Here is an 18,350-nt window from a genome sequence, read left to right on the forward strand (position 1 = left end):
GCAATATATTTGTTTAAACTTCTGCTCCGTAGTGAAACGTCCAAATGTGGAGGGCTGTTTTTAGCCTCAAAGCTTTGTCCACTGGCTGTTGACAGCTCAGATAAGGGGGACGTGCTCCAGAATAAATGAACTCTTGAGTTTCAAGACAGCAGCTCAGGAGTGGTCAGTGACTCGTTCTCGGTCTTGTTCAGGAACATCTTTCATTGTCCAGAACAATGTGTTGCAGCCTGATAATTCTCCACCCGGTATTAATTAGCGACAGAGGAGGATTCCTGCGTGGTGGACAACAGATAGCGTCATTTCTGGAGCACTTAATGCATTGCGAGTGGTTCGGCTCAAGTGCTGTGAAATGAATGAATCAAGAAATAACACTGTTCAGTGTTTTCCTGCTAAACCGTAGGTTAATATTCACCTCCCATCTCTCATCGTAATGCAATAAGGCTAGAGACACACAAGAGCACGATTGGGCCAATTTGCACAAGATTTTGAAAATCAATAGAAGGAACAGTGCAGTTTGATTGGGACCAATGATTTGCAAATATGTTCTTGATATGAGAGTTCACAGATCCAATCTTAACCACTCAAATTAACTTTTACCGATAACATAGAATTTTTGTAAATGTTTAATCCGCCATCTGCTCGGGACGCGTGCTCTGTGGGGATCAGAGACTGCTAACGTCCCTCAAGAGCTCAGTTTGCGGCGAAGTGAGGCACACCGAGCTGAGTGTGACTGTTTGCCTCTGTTGTTATTTTTTTATGGGAATCACCGGATAATGAGATTACGGGGCCCGATATAAAAGGACGTATCAGGAGTCAGCGGGATAATCTCATATCATTGGAGTTTGCAATGTGAGCATATTTACAGGCACAAAATAAACTGCAAAATATTCATTGAAATGCTTAAATGTCTCCCAAACTGTCCCCGGCCTTGTTTGTTTGTCATGCAGCAGCTGATGTTGACTGATGCCCTTTCAGTTACATAACAAACTAATCATCTTATCCGTTTGTTTTTTGCTATTTTGTTTTTCTGCAGAGATTGAAAAGAATGAAGGCGACGAATTGAGAAAAGATGGTGACACGAAGAAATACCTAGATATCATCAGCAATAAAAATATCAAGCTGTCTGAAAGAGTTCTCATTCCAATCCAACAGTACCCAAAGGTAAGAGACACAACATCAACATCTCGGCCAAAACACCAAACACACTGCATCTATTTAGGGTCCTATTCTTTATCTTCTGTGGAAAGAAACTGACCAGAACAGTCAAAGTGCAAGGCAAGATGTTTGAAAAACACTGAACTTTTGTGTGTGTGTGTGTGTGTGTGTGTTAAATTAATGAATCATTAATTTTAGTTGTCAATCGGTGGTGTAGTCTGCGCACTGTTGCTTCACCTCTTTCCACAAAAGCTTTTGGCACTGAAAATCCCCCTAAGCCTCAAACAGGCTAATAGAAACTCACCAGACAGTGTCGCATATTTTGATGTAGTCATCAAAAAAAAAACAACACTTTTAGTGCACTAAAGCACTCGATGGTACAGTGAGAAACACTGACCATAAATCACCGTGTGACACAATACGCTTTATTCTGACTGATGAAATGTCAGTCGTGACAAAGAATGAAATGTAGCCTAATGAGGCTGCTCCATCAGGCCGCTTAGTGACAACACGCAGCTGCATGTGGAGAACCAAAAGGCTTTACTGCCACTGTAATCAAGGAAACCTTCTCCGCTGAGTTTGCATTCATACATTCAGGCAACGCAACGGGCAGCCAAGAAAAATAGCATCCGCGTAGCAACACAGCTTGTAACAGAACGTACTTCGATATAGAATATCGATTTTTGTCCTGCTCTGCTAGTAAAGTATATACTGCATTCGTTTTATAACAGTGTGTAGACAGACAGATCACTAGGGAGTACTTTTCTTTTCTGTAAATACTTTGTTCAATGCTTTACTGTATGATTTGTGTCTTTTAAATGCAGTATATATATATCTGTGTCCAGCCATTATACAAGGTTGCAAACTGACTTTTATTTGAATTCTTATCTGAAAATGATTTATTTTCAGATATATGATGATTTATCAGAATCGTTAACAGATGATCACTGCAACTGCTTTTCATTACATGGTCTAATGAAAATGAGGCTATATAATGATATAGGATAGTTGGCATCCATGAGTAGCTGAAAACGATTAATTTGAAGGTCCCATAAAACAAAACGGCCACTCCTGCTTTGTGTCCCTATGTGTGTGTGTCACTATCTATGCCATATTTTCAGGACGCCAAAAAGAAACTTCAGTCCACTAAATCTGATCAGAGGTTTTGGTGTGACCTTGCCAGCGCCTCCCATCATATAAAACCTGCAGGCTCTGTTCTGTGCTGTCAGTTTGCAACAACATTGCTATCATCATCATCATCATCATCATCATCAACTCTCTTCTCCTAAATTCGTAAACTTTTATGGTTGACCGCTGCTCATCTCTCTGCTTCCACACTCTCTGACACTTTTTTGTCTCCGAGCATTTGTTTGAAATGGATCACTTCTGGTCACTTTTCCTCTTGTTGTCGCTGCAGGTTTGATTGCACAGTAAAGGAGTTCTGAGGATGAGGTCCTCAACAAAACACTGACAGTTTCCATTTGTAGTCTTCCTCCTACGCACTCTCAAGTCAAGTTCCTTTGTCTGTCTTATATCTTGCCCCAACGTCTTGATTCATGATCTCGCGGCTATTTATTTTCAGCCATGTGTTTTAAAAGCAGCTGATTTGTCTGCCTTATTAGAGAAGGATTAGAGAAACGAGAATGTGAGAAGGGCAGAGCAACATTTAACTGCGCCTCAGGAGCACAGGCTGGGTGCTTAAACCCAGTGAGCCCCTCAGGACACTCCATAGAAATCAATTTGCTGTTTCCTCCTCAGGATCATTGTTGAGAAAGTAATTAATTAAGCAGTGTTCAGGAACTCCTCACTCAATTACATAGATTTCAAATCTATAAATAAATGCCAATTGAGACAGTTTCTTGGGAAAAGAAGGGCCACAATGACTCGGGGATATCAGTCTGCCCTCGTCTTTCTGCCTCATAATGTGCTTTTTCTGCACGAACCATTTTTCGTTCAAAATTATTTTCTAATTGCAAGCATTGATTTTTCCTGAACTTACAGCACATGTACTGTATTCAAAGCTAGGACAAAAATCTTCCAGAGACTTCTCGCAATGTTTGTAAAGTATATGGTTCATACTTGGGTTAGGACAGATGTGAAGCAGTCGTCATCATCATCAACGGCGCTCACTCGAAGTCGAGTACGACGCTCCTTATTGTGGGTCTTCAAACTGCAGAAGAGGCCAATTCTGGAAACACAAGCTGTGCTGCAGTATGGGCATTGATGTGCTGGAAGTGGAATGTGTGGAGAGTCTTTTGATGGGCACACTCTCCTTTCTTTGCTGCTGCTTGACTGTTTGGCAGCCTGTCGGAGATCGTTATTCATGGAGCGTGGCTCCGTCATGAAAAACTTCTTTCTCCAAGCTGTTCTGTTTTGAGCAAGGTCTTCCCAGGTAGAGCTCTATATGTGGAATATGTTGAGGTTGATCCTGATGTTGTCCTTCAAATGCTTTTTCTGACCTCAAGGTGCTCATTGGCCAGCATTTAGTTCCTGTTTATGTGTCAGGCATTCATATTACATGGCTTTTCCATCTCATCTGGTGTTGAATTAATGCTGGTGGCGATGCTGTCGATGATTGCCTCCTGAAGAACAAGGATGTTCATGTGCTTCTCCTTCCAGCTGATACCAGCTGATTTTTCACAGGCATCTCTGGTGGTGACACTCCAGGACACTTACGCGCCTACCGTAGGTAGTTCAGGTCTCTGCACCTTATAAAGTGTGGGCAAGAAAACTGTCTTGTAGATCAGCAGCTTGGTCGTTGACAGCAGGTCAGAGTTTTCAAAAACTCTTCTACGGAGCTTTGCAACAGCCCCACTGGCACAGCTGATGATGTATCTTGCTGTCGATGGTCGCCCTTGAGGAGAGGTGACTTCTAAGGTAGCGGAACCGTGGGTTGGTGGGTCAAACAAACACAGGACTTTCACCCAGGAGGACGCTGTTTGTGTGAAAACCAAAAGTAAACGTTGACTTCACACTTGTTACATAACGTTGCTCAAGAAAGTCCGCTAAGGGCGGTTGATATTTATTCAGGCTAGTTACCTTGTTACGGTTGTTACATTACGTTGCAAAGTTATTATTTGAACACAAACCATGATGTTTTTTCTAACCATAACCAAGTATTTTGTTGCCTAAACCTAACCAATCGTTTCACAACGTTAATCATGTGGCATTGTGCATTTTTACAAGGCTGATATGAAACATATTTATAAACGTATTCATGGTTTTTTTTGTAACGCACAATGCCAGCATTATTTCTGTCGACTAGTTTGCGTCGGCTCCTGGTTAATAAAAAGCAGTGTAGCTTGGAGTCTGTACTCATGACCATAAACAGAACAATTCACAGGCAAAATACACAGGCTCAACATCCTGGTTCTGTGTAATGAACATTGTAGGGTCGGCTGTGCAAAGTAAGCAGTGCAGTCCAGAGGGACGGAGCAGTTGTCCAACAACTTCTGTGACCTAATTGCACAGTCAGCACCCCACAAGACACTGCAGTGCCACTATCTTAAACATCTTGGTAACACTGCACTTTCACTTAATGATAATTAGCCACATGAAGCCACCCTTTGATAGATGAGAAAAAAAGAAAGATGAGAAGAATGGAGCACACAGCAAATACCTCACAATGTTCAGAACACATTTTTGACAATACTTGACACAATCAGAAACGGACAAAAATATGAGGATATATTTGACCTGAATTTGTGATAATACTGTGTAAGTTTGCATGTTAACATATTCATTACACCTGCAAGAAGGTGTGTAACAACAGCACGACAGATCAGACAACACAGATTACTTATCACTTTTCTTTAACACTTCTACATGTAAAACGGGCAATGAACAACATATGAAAAACATATTTAAAACAATATTTGACTTTTTACTCGGACGATATCAGGCCCTGCTGAGAGACACAAACTAATCAGTTTTATTTTTCTTCACATCGGAACCTCACTTTGCGTCACAGCGATTTCAATAATGTCCGGTTTTACTCTCCGTAACTGGTGGCGAAGTATGAAATGTCATAAATCTGTTCGTCACGTTTCAGCAGTCTAACAGTGCTCATTCATGCTTACATCTGCCATCTTGCTGCACCGTAATTAAATGCAAAGTAATTAAATTATTACTTGGGAGAATTCTTCCGTATGGTTTCGGATTTGACGAAGTGACATGTAGAAGATTAATGTCGTCTAACAGAGAAACAACCAGTACTGACAAAATCACTCTTCATGGTCCACCGACCTCTCAATGAACACATGTCACAGCAGGACAAGCACAGGTGTTGTTAATAACATTAATTACGGATGCATTTCATTGGCTAGTTTTTGTGCACGTTGGCTTACAGATACACCTTAATGTAAGGGTCTCGTTAATGTTATTAGTTAATGTGTAATGACAAGTTAAAATGTCTTTTCTGTCATATTAAGTAGTTCCATTCTTTTGGTAGAATTTTATTGATGAAGATATCACGCTGAGAAGTTAATGTTAATCAATTTTGTTACAATGCAACAAAGAACCTTTGTCAAGCTTTGAGTCAGAGAAAGAGACTACTGTGACTTTAATTAATATGTGAGTAAGCGAATACATAACCACCATGCTGCATAAAATAATGTATCAAAATAACTATATTTTGGCAACACCAAACAAAACCATTGCGTCAATGCCATAACAGCATTTTAAAAGAATTTGCTCTCCCTAAAAGTAAAACTGTAAATATATACTGTGTATATTGTATTTTCCTAATTTATCTTCTCTTAAAACCCCCCCCAATCAACTACAATGCATCGGTAAATATATTGTACATGTCACACTACCCTTCCTCGCTGAATAATGCATTCGACTTTCATTGTTAGCTATTTGCTGGAGAGCTGACAAAGGAACATTTTACTTAAAATCGGATTAATGCTTAACCCAACCTGCCAGTAAAACCGTATTTTACCACAGGTTCTAATTAAAAGTTAACGAGTTTAGGTTAGTACTGCGTTTCTACAGTATGTCTTGTTGTTTTAATTTGGTTGATTAGATACTAAAACCAGATGAAATATCAGACCTGGTAAAGCTGCAGCAGCTGGATAAAACCTGGAGGGATGATGCATCTTGTTACAGACCGGCAGTATGCATCATTCACAAGGGACAACTTGTGTGTTTTGTGCACCACTCTCTGTAAAATCGACATTAGGTTTGTTGTCTTTTTACAGCCTGTCAAGATTAAGAAAGTTGGCCTTGGCGCATTGCTCCGGTGACCTTCCCATCGCTTTCTTTAATCTCTTCTGAAAAAACAGTTGAAACCTTGAAAAGCAGGTGATCTTGGTTAGCGTGAGAAGAGGGAGCACATTTGTACTTGTCCCGTTTTGACATGTAAACAAATGATACACTCAGCGCGCTTATGGACGCCTCGAACTTGTACGCTGATATCACTATTTACTCAGCAAAAATATGATTAAGCTGCATAGTCATTTTCATTATCGCTTAACTAGAATTTATCCTCTGCTGTTTAATGAGACAGCTTGATTAGCATCTCATAACCTTGGGGCATGAAATGGATTTTCAATGGCTGATACTGTCTGCTTGTCTGAGTCCAGTGCTGGGACTACTCTGTGTGTGTGTGTGTGTGTGTGCGTGTGTTAATGAGAATATGTAATGATTTCTGCCCTTTTAATTTAAATCACTTTGATTTAGTTAGAGACAAAATGGACATAATTCTGCTGTTTGTTTTTAAAATATTACCTCTGCGGGGTAATACTGTGCATTAACTATCTATTTGGCAGGTACAGTACACGGCCTACAACACATTCAATTGTATATTGTCCTCGTGGATGCCCCAATTTTGAGCTTATCGGTCTTGTGTTATTGTGACCTTTAAATAGTGCAGCAGCTGTGCGCTACCCAAGGAGGAATTACATTTTTTGTCTGAGAGATGTCAGTGTCCCAAAGAAAGTCCTATCATGTGGAAAGGTGTTTTCCTTAGATAACAGATGAGTACAGAGTGTGAATTAAAATGAGGCACTTGTACCGTAGCGTCACAATTCCACTCTGGGAATCCACTGAGTCTGTGTTTGCGTGATGACTTTGTCTGCCACAATGCTGCTCACGAGATATAATAAAGATAAATGCCTCCCCATGTTAGAGATCGCACCAACGATACAATAACCCAGCTCTATCAAATACTAATTACGAGCAGGGTTTTCAGTACATTCTGGAAATGTGACAATATCTAGTTAAATGTCAGCATGCAGCATAGATTGGATGTATAAAGGGAACGGGATACAGCGTAGGAGGCGGTGCCCGATTCATTCGAATGAAAGTTCGTCAGTGGCGAATGGAGCAAAAACAGTCAGACTTCCAAGTATAAAATTACACACATATTACAGCAATTCTGCATTCACAGAGACAATACAGCAAGCGCACAAGTGTTTCCTTTAAACCCCGCCCAGCGCCCAGCCGCTCGTTCTCTGGTTCATTCATGTCATGAACGGCAGCACTGGAATTGGGTATTGGTGCATTTTACAATTTTTCGGACATGATTTCAATTAGGGCTATTCAAGTGTTCCTACTGGGATGTTGGTTTACCTAAAAAGAATATCTGCAACTCTTAACACGTTGCAGTGATAAACTAACAGAGAATTATCCCCCGACTGCGCAATTACCCTCAGCTCTACAGAGCGCTTTAGCGTCTCTCAGCTCATTGTTTTGGTTTTATGGCCCACAACTTCAGATTTTTGGTTCACTCCCATCTTCTCATCAGCACAACAGCAGACAAAGTTAGAGTTCAGCTGGTGAACATAGTGAGGCAACTAAGAGCCAGGTATCTTTGACAGCCCAGGTGGTGGAGAGCAAATCAAAAGGGAGAGGCAGCATCGGACTTACATTCATAAGATGGACACAAACATGCTGCCCCGAAGTTGCCAAAAAAAACAACTGATTGTGCTTCAGTTTCCAAATGTGAGTTAGTAGTTTTTCAAAGTCGCTGTTTGAGTGACGTCTGTCAACATATGCCTGGTAGCACTTCTTGTTACAGCAAAACGGAAAAATACATTAATGTCCTGCGTATTAACAGCCAGACTGTATAACATGGAAATGAGTGTAAACTTTAATGTATACTTTATAAAATAAAGATTGAAGTTGACATGCAGTAACAGGTGTTGCCTGTATACCTCTCTTCTGTTGCATTTTGAGCAGGGTTTGTACAGCTCTGCCTCTCCATCCGTTGAAAAAGTGGAAGAGATGTGAAAAAGACTTGTTTGTTGTTAGTCATTTAAAGGCAAACAAGCTGGTTAAACACTTGCAAAAGAAGATTTTTTTCCTCTCCTCCAACAGTAAAGCTATGTAGCTGCTGCAAAACACAGCTTGTCTGGAACAGTTTCACGGTCTTAAATACCTTTTGTAGCGTTGCATCACTTCGGCATTGTTGGCTGCTCGTCTTTATTGATCTTGGCTCAAGTTGTTTGTCATCTGTTGAAATATACAAGGATCACGATATTTGCTGTGTTCACTGTCTCTGTGTGTATAGGCCATCTGGGAGACAGTTCAGGGTTTACATATGGGAATTCTTACATTTTTATAAGAACATTGTGCTTCTGTTTGTTGGGTGGAAAGGGAGCTTGTGTAAATGAACACACAATGATAAGAGCCCAAGCACCGACCAACTGTCGGGTCTCGAAGGCCCTACTGAAATCGCTAGAATTATTATTATATTTCGCAAAGAATTGCATTTTTGAGGGCTTCATGCTCAAAAACTCACCAAATCGTGCACGCTTTTCAAATTTGATATTTTATGGGTCCCATGCCCCCACACAGAAAGTCTGCTATTTTGATTTTTGTACGAATTTACCCTTCATTTTTGCCTATTAATAGGCACAATAACTCCTCCTCGGGAATTTATCAGATCAACTTCAAATTTGGTCTTTACAATCTAAAGACCTTTGTGATTAACAGTTATCAAAAGCTTTACGTTTGATGGAATGGCGTATCCGTAGCGTGGTGGACATTTTACGTCATTCCTCCATTCTCACTCATAATCAAAGCGCCACCTACTGGCGAAAGGAAATCAGCATTATGTGACAAACGCCATCCGATTTACGACATTTACATGAAGTAGTCTACACTTCATATAGAGCAACATAATGCATGTTTTCGCGTGTTCACTAGCACCACAGGAAGTGGTGGAATATTTGCAATATAAAATACATAAAGCACCACACATTCCATGGAGGAAACGTCTAACTGGTGGGTGCGGTGTCCGCAGGTCACAGACATTCCCCCAGTACCCCCGACGTGTGCAAATGTGCGAGGGCCCGATCATCACTGCTTGCAGCTTTTTATCAGTTTATCTCTCTGTGAAATGCATTGCAATGGTAAATATTTAAGAATGCTGAAGTGGTTTTATTAGTGTCTTGACCAGAGACAACACCCTCAACTAAGACAACAGCTGTAAAGCAAAGTCATACCTTAATATGTGATACACTGAACCAGGTGAACAGTAAATCTCCTCCCATCTGCTTCCTTTAATGTCTGTGGAGTTGATAGGACACACTCCTCTGACAGCCCAGTCATCCATAGCTGTCATTAAAGCATAAACCTCTACCTGAGGCTTTAATCCTCCTATCAGACAGGACCTGGACTTCCCCAATAGCATAGCTCGCTAACCTGGCGGTAAGTGCCTCGGGACATCTGCAAATCTTGCCTGGCCCCAGTGAACTGCATTAAAAGGCGGCCACCGTGCACATTTTCCAACTTAAAAGCCGAAAAAAGGTTTTTGTGTTATTAGTTCTGCAGTGCTACAGACCCTTCACAAAGTTTATGTGCTGAAGTTGAAGTTTCAATACTTCCAGGCTTTCCATGGAACTGAATCATGGAAGCGGGCTAGTTTGGTACTTAAAATCATCCAGAACTTGCTTAGATTTTTTTTTTATGTGAGTGAGTCTCACTTTTACCACTTTGAATTTAGCAGCATTACAGAATCAGGGTCATGAGAGTATAAAATATTTACAAGTATCATTATGTTTGAATGGAAAAAAATATTCTTGTGTGCTGCTCCGATATTCAGCTGGGATGTTACTGTGTGTTCACAGGAATCTCGGGTCTTGTAGGGCATTGTAGTGACGGGGTATGAAATAAAGATAAAATGCTACAGGCTGCAGCAGAAGCACTGTTTCTTTCATCAAATAAATAAATCATCTAATAGACAGCAGTGGTTATATTGTTTTACATTATGTATAAGATAAGCCAAATGTGGTCAGACTTCACTCACTAAAGCCTTTTTTAATATTAACAAATTCATGCTCAGGGGTTTTGTTGTGCATTACAGGTGCAAAACAGTTTCAAAAAGTCAGTGTGCTTCAAAAAGGCACAGATAACACCGTTGTTGAATACAGAGAACAACCACAATGAACTATAAAATAACCCTTTTCTTCTATTCTCAGACTTTTTCCTGTTGTCATTTTAAATATAAAAATATAGTGCAGAAGTCGATCACTGAACTGGTCTCATTCGTGAAACCACACACCAGCATAACCAACTGGAAATAGGTGAATTCATATTAGAGGTGGACTGATAGTGGATTTCTAAAGGCCGATTGCTTGGAGCAGGAAAAAGACAGTGACAGTGTTGTGTTGTATATTTGAGAGACAACTTTGTGGGGGGAAATAAACAAAACAATGGTCAGATATATGACACGAATAACACTTGTCAGCTTGCTGTAATCAATCAATGTAATCAAAATCAGCTGTTCCCAGGACAGCAAACTTTCAGCCCATAATTTCCAACCCTAACGCCAAAATAATGAGCTAGAGTGGAGAATTATGTCCTGAAAAAATATCTAAGTAATAAATATCTAAAGCATAATTTAAAATCTGTCATGCATTTATCGCTGGAGCCAGCACTGCTCCAGCGATTTAGCATAGTCCTCATATAACACTGTAGTTGCTTAACAAGAAATAGGCTCTGGGTTTCAACCTGCTGGCAGTGTGGGGCCTTTCTCTGTGGAGTTTGCATTTTTTATATATTGTTGCGCCCATGAAAAATGTGCCAACAGTACAGAGAAATAATCTACCAAACACAAATTTCCGAACTTTTTGTTTGATGTTTTATATACGCATATATATATACAGTATTTAGTGGATGTTTTTTTCAATTTGCTTGTGTGTTGTCTAATTGCGCATGTTTTCTTAAGTTGCAGTGCGTTGAGCTCTCAAGACCTGTCAGTTGTGAGGAGATTTCTTTTTAAATCATGTTGTTCAAAAGCAACTAAGGACCAGGTCCTTAGGCATTGAGGATGTTGGGGAACGTGCTCTGCTCAGCTGCGTTAGTAGGTTTGCAGCTTCACTTTAGTGAGATGTGACTCAATCTTCATCTTCTGTTTTAAGCCTTGTAGACTTTGTAACACAGAGCTTTATAAAAACCACAACTTAGAATGAATACGGAGATATTCAAATTCATCCTGCACAAAAGAAATCAAAGGTTTGTCCTTCTGGTAGAAATTACACTTTGTGAAGTACAGATAAGTAGATATGTGCACCCGTTTCATTTGTTCGATATCTCTTTGTGCGTAATTGTTGTATTCACAACACCCTTCCGCATTGTTATCAGTGTTGAGACTGCAGGGGGCACATTGCATCATTTCAAACCTCATTTAACACCGAACCGTGCCCCTTTTCTAAAGCCCAAATTGCTCGCCATGGAGCAGCAGAGTGGCTCCAGACATTCATTAGCTTAATGAAAACAGGCCACTCTTCTTCTACCGCCCAGTGAGCGCTATCTCAACTTAGCCGCAACGACCATCTGCTCTCAAGCTCCCTGCCAGCTATAGGATAGTCCTGTCAAAGCAACGCCTGTGAAGAAAGGCATCCACAAAGGTGCCTTAATCATTCAGATCAGAGGACAGGGAAAGGGCAGTAGGGAGGCTTTTTTTTTTAAAGATGTCTCAGCTCTGTGTCCCCTGGCGCCACTCTATCCTGAGATGTAGCGTTCACTCGTGATGTTAATGATGTTCACGAAATAAGCTGAGTGTGCAGTTGTCGGAGTTGAGTTGCAGCAGCCACACAGCTGGCACTGAAGTTATTATCCGCTCAGCCACAGTGGGAGAAGCTGCTTTGTGAAAAGGTTAATATCATTTTAGGGTTGGCCAGAGTGTGTTGTGGTGGGCGGCTGACCACCTGTTCAGCTCCGGAGGTGGTCTCTTTTCATCTCAACCAGCAGCAAACATTTGAAGGTCGAACCATTTAATACAATTTAAAAAATGGTGTTTGAGATAGTACAAGTAGCTTTTGTGGGCTTGTTTCAAGTACTAAACATTTCTCTTGTTTTCTTATTGATCTTCTGCTCGTATTTTCTTCAGAAACGACCCATTTGACTACAGTTGTGAGTTTCACCTCTCGGATTAATCACCAGTAATCTCAGCAGCGTCGTGCCTTCAACAACCCAGAGCTTCGTCTCTCACTATGAACACTAGCTGGTGCACAGTGAGCGGGAAATGATAGTCAGAGCCCCGAGGCTTGAATCTGATAGTTTGTCATCTGGATAGTATTAATTTCCCACTGGGAAGAAACTCATTATTTCTGACTTTATCTCAGCACTGACCTCTGGAAGAGTCTCAGGAACCTTATTGGTTTGAGCCCATGTTCCCCTTTTCTTTTTTTCTCAGCAGGACATGGATGACCCTAAACGGCAATAAGAAGCATGACTAGTGAGGGCACAGTTCAGGCAAATGAATGGATACATAAAGCTGGACCGCAGATGACAGTCCCATTCACTTTTAATGTGCTACAATCCTATTGATTTATCACAGGCTACATTATAGCTTTTTCTCACACGATGAATGGTGAATGGAACCTGACACTGTATTGATAATAGATGACTAATGGTCAGCAAACAGCTTTTTTTTTTTTTATTGGTCATCAAATTTAGATTTTTCAATATACAGCAAATCATCTGTAACACTGGACATCAATTATTTTGACATAAGTATACGGATACAGGCATGAATTTCACATGATGTAAACATATATATATATATACGCATTAGTAAAGAATATACATTTTTAAAACATAATACTCAATTATAGATGTGGAAAGACTGCAACAGGGAGACAATGTAGACCATATATTGGTAATGTTATGAATATTTGTATACAGTCACAGAAGCTATTCCACAGTCTGGGTTATCTAACTTAATTAAACTTTCTCAAGGGTGTCAATTGTATTTCTCTTCACATTGTTGGTTCGAGCTATCGAGTTCTAGAGATATGATGTCTAATATTGAGAGAATCCGTTGGGAAATCTGAAGTTTATGGGGAAGCTTCCACTTTCATACTAACAACTTTTTTGCCGTCTGTCAGACCTAAAAGTAGAAGTCTTATCTGAGTTTCTGAGATTTCGTAACTTTCGATCACTGAATTATCATTTAGAAGTAAAAAGTTAAGTAAACTAGGACTGAACCGACTGATTCCAGTTCTTTAAGTCAGACCTTGGTAACATTTACGAACATGCAAATTCTTGGAACTTCTACATATTACATACAAAGCCCGGCCAACATCATTAATGGTTAACCTTTTCTCCAAACCGATCTCATTCCTTTTACATCCAACATATGTTTTCAACAACACTGTCTTCAGAAACATTTGTCTTCACATAAGTCACCTTTTTCATTTGTTGTCCTCTTCTTACACATGTTAAAAACTTTGATAAGGCATTCTGGTTGCTTTTTTTTCTCCTGTGTCACAGTTTAACTTTGTCGGGAAGCTGCTGGGACCACGGGGAAATTCCATGAAACGATTACAAGAGGAGACCGGAGTAAAGATGTCCATCCTCGGCAAAGGGTCCATGAGGGATAAAGGCAAGGTAAGATATTGATTTGTGCTGAAATATAGTTGTTGGGCTGGTCCAAGATATGTATCAACAGGAAATATTTACAGAAGGGAAGTGCTTGAAATTCCAGCAAAGCGCAGAAGAATATTCTAACCAACAACATCTGAGCTGTAAGTGAGATAAATAACACCCTGAGTAGAATTAATAGCTTTCAGTTGACAAACATATGTAGGAGAAAACGGTAATGTCTTTCTGTGCGTTGTTTAATAGCATATTCTGTAAGAGTCAATTATGAATGCAAAGTAATGAATTTCTTTGCCAAAGTCATTTATCCTGCTGACTTGCGGTCCCCTGGAGCCAAACTTATCCGAGCGTGTACACAGACAGTCTGCTGGGTCTGATGTTCACGCTCTTAACAGGTCTCAGTGTGCTGCTATAGAGTTACATGGCTATTATTACTGTAGACTCAGATTCAGACATCTAGACATGACAAAAGACTTGCAGTGTCACCACCTCTTTGGTGAAACAGGAGCTGCATTTCAATAAGTCAAGAGAATGTTGAGGGTAACATAATGCAGAGGTTGTAACAACTACTTTAAAGCGGCTGTAACAATGTTTTTAGAATAAAAATGTATCAAATGACAACGTGAAAGAGTTCCCCTGTGAAATTCACACACAGATCTGCAGCTCCCCTTGGCTTTACAGAGCTTTATAGCGAGTTTCAGCCCAATGTTTAGCAGCAACTTGACTGATTCCTCCTTTAGAAGTTGTTAGAGACCAAAAACAGAGCTAAAAGAGACATACAATTGGACGTATGTTAATCTGGTGGCAGAAACCCAACTCCAAATGAACGCTCATTTTGCTGTTGATATGTCAATGTTGTGCTCGCAACTCGTTTCAGCTGCCCTAATATCAGTTATTGCAGGTTTAAACATATCAGTGTGGTTCTAGTGGTCATTTGAACATATTAAATGCGGTTTAGTTGAGAAAACAATCTCACCTCAGTGCACATTTAGTAGCTACTCTGGAGTTTGCCCAAAACAAAATGTAACACCATTTTAATCAATGAATAAGTTAGATGGAAAGTTCATTCTTCACATTGGGAACAGCAGATGACAAAAACAATTTCCCCACGAGGTCCGTTCAGTAGCTATTGTGGAACATTTGATCGTATCACATGATTTTCCTTAGCAGATGGAGTAGCGCAGTTTTCATGGACGTGTAAAGCAGGTGCAGTAAGAAAGTATATACTTAGTGATATAAGAAAGTACAATAGTTGTTTATAATTGCTTTATAATGTAGTTATATATATTTTCCAGCAATCAATCGTAGTGCCTGTAAAAAGTGCAATTTTGTAATATTCTGGATGAATAAGCTTTTCTTACTTAATTTCTTAACTTAATAAAGCCCCAAATTCTTCAACAACTGTATGGCTTAATAACTAGAAATGACTGGTAATCCATTCCGACCTAATTGTGAGGCTGAAAGTCTGTACTCAGACAAAGACTGAAGGAGTGAAAAGTTCCTTTACCGTCCCATTTTAAAATGTGCCTTGGCTGGAGCAAGAGCTCATTTAAAACGTTGGCTTCCTGCCACTAAATCCATTCAGTTTACTCATGTGCTGCATTAACTTGTCTGCAGTGTGTAAAATTAAAGAAAGAGCTGGATAACAGTTTTTTTTACATGCATGCAGTGATTAGGTTGTGATATTGCACTGTACAGTACAGCATGCATTGTGAGTTTGTATTATTTAATAAATCACTTACTAAGTGCCGCTATCACATGGTGTGTTGTTTGTTTCCCTTGAAGATTCAGTCTGAGGGAGATTCATGTTGCTGTGTGCAACACAAAGGAAAATAATAAATCCCTAACAGTTGTTTCTTACCAAAGGCCGGCTATACGTTACAATCTGATTCAGCTTAGTGCTTTCTGTGTGCCGTATTGATTGATTTGTACAGTCTGGGCAAGTCTGGGCCGACTCTGCGATGACACTGACACCTAAAAGTCACGACTGAAAGGCTGTCTGCCACTCCAGGCCGCTGGTCACAAGGCAGCGTGGTACTAACGTATAGCAAAAGTGCCATTACGAGCTCAACTTGTGAGCACACATTTCTGCCATCTCATCCAGTTGGTCGGCAGGGTGCATTTGTGGAGCCGTAAAGGTAATTTTCTCAGGTTTGGAATTTTTGCATGAGAGCAGCCCACCCACACATATCACACCACATGGTCTCTATAACACCTTGAGCACGGATATTAGCCGAGTTAAAGCAGAGAGTCCTCATTCCACCTTTCTCACTCTGGAAACAAGAAAGAATATTATTACCCGAGTTCCTAAAGTCCTTATAACATTTAATATTGATCGATTAAAAGCAGGCATACTCCAGTCATGGTAACTGATTTATAGCTCTGTGTGTGCCGCTCCTGCTGTAAAACTCCCAAACATTTCAGCGACAAACTATTGAAAGACCTCAGAGACACGATCGTCCGCCAGCATGCACGTTTTGATCTGATCCATAGTGACTCTCTGACAGTGAATGTGAAGCCCGCTGAAATTTAAGGATTAATTAAAGCTGATTTCTCCTGGAGGGTAGGGAACTGCGATGCAAGGACAAAAGCTTGAACCCAATTGGCTGGGAGAGTGGCACTCTCGCTTCTCTTAACAGCCACCATCATGCTGTCCTTGAGCAAAGCACTCACCACCCAATTGTTGCGGTGCAGGATTATTGAAAACATGTTCAAAGAAATAGGGTTTGTCATAATTCATAAAGTATGTAGCAACCGCATTTGTAACAAATACAAATAGACAAAAATGTCTCCACTCCAGGTCTGACATCACTGTTAGGACTGGCTCCAAGCCGTATTACAGAACTTTAAAGCCAGTGTGAAGCCCCAGGCAGGGGCCCCTCGGGGCCTGGGTTAAGGTTGAAACATGATTAGGCTTTTCTCGTTATCAGACTTGGGAACAGTTTGCATTAGGAGCTTGGATTGACTTTTTGTTTTACTTCAGTGCCTTCATGTGGACTTGCTTTAACTCTTAATTTTGCAATGTTTATAGAATATTGAGTTTTCTTTTTGGGGGGAATTTTGTAATTAGTAATAATTAGATAAAGTGAATCTGGACACATGGACCAAACAACTTTATCAATTCAGATGTTCAGAGAGTAATCTTATACAATTAATGTAGAAACAGAAATGCACCTGCTGTTTGTCTCCATTATGGTGACGTCTGCATCTTTTCCTTTCTCTTCTTTCAAACTGGCTCTCCCAGCTTTCCTTTTATACTTTATACTATTTATACTACGGCTAGGCTGAATAAGCCGGCTAGGCTTACTACGGCTTACTACGGCTAGGCTGAATAAGCTACTTTATGATATTTGTTTTACTGACAGTTGTGCATGTATCCATATTTCATTACATTACATTACAGACAGCCACGGGAGCAATTTTTGGGGTTAAGTGTCTTGCTCAAGGACACATCGACATGCGACTAGCGGAGCCAGAGCCGGGGACCGAACCGCCGATCATCTGATTGAAGGACGGGCCCCGCTCTCCACTTAGCCACAGTCGCCCACACAGCCACCCTGCAGTATACCCATAGCTAATCAACGTTTCAACTGCTTTCCATCTTGCATTAATCCAGAGTTGTAACTATACCTGGATTGTGAGACGAGATAATCATTGTCTTGTTTTAAAATGATGTGCGCCAATATATTTTCTGGTCCATACAGAGGCTGCTGTGCGTCAAGCTCTCTTGTGGGATATTTCAGGTGCTCTTGGGGGCCTTTGGTTGCCACGGGGCCCTAAGCAGCCGCTTAGTTCACTCATGCCTCAAGGCCGGCTCTGACACAAGGCCTCCTCTATCTCTATGTGATATCAATTTCTGATACAGCATCAGTATCTTTTGTTTGTCCCTTGTTTTCCCTTCTGAAGGGCACTGTTGCTGTCATTTCTTCTCCTTGATTTTTCCTCAAATCCATTTGGCACAAGCAGTCACAAATTCTTGACTTGAACTGTATGCCATGTCTGAGTCACAAGAGGTCAATCCATTTAAACATTTCCGGGAGCTGTTTTGAAGTCGAGTCTGCAGAGCGGTCATCACAACAAATCACAAAATGCAATTTCTATCGGGGCAAAGAAAATACCTAACAGCATCCCGATGCCAGACTCTATGACCGAGCTCTACTATCTAGTCTGTTGTTCTTGTCGTTTTGTCCTGTAGTCGTCAGATGATCAGTAATTATTCTCTAAAAGTCAAGTTATTCCTTACGCAAGTGAGGAAAAGGCGTCTTCCTAGTGATGAACGTGCTGATTGCTCAAGTTCCTCTTGTCTTGAAACTAAATCATAAATGTTACTGTGGGTTGTGGCCTGTTATTTTAGGAGGTGATTA

General features: G+C 40.5%; 1 protein-coding gene across 1 annotated transcript in view; it reads left to right on the top strand.

Annotated features, from left to right (window-relative positions):
- Window positions 1-18,350, top strand: part of khdrbs2 (KH domain containing, RNA binding, signal transduction associated 2) — a gene marked incomplete at both ends in the record, with an annotated part of 50,567 nt that overhangs the window by 9,262 nt on the left and 22,955 nt on the right. The window contains 2 exons of the mRNA XM_079169036.1: window positions 1,034-1,161; window positions 13,879-13,995. Coding sequence (XP_079025162.1) covers window positions 1,034-1,161; window positions 13,879-13,995 — 245 coding nt within the window. The remainder of the gene's footprint in view (window positions 1-1,033; window positions 1,162-13,878; window positions 13,996-18,350) is intronic.

Source organism: Pholis gunnellus (genome assembly GCF_910591455.1).
Source record: "Pholis gunnellus genome assembly, chromosome: 11".
Lineage (NCBI taxonomy): Eukaryota > Metazoa > Chordata > Actinopteri > Perciformes > Pholidae > Pholis > Pholis gunnellus.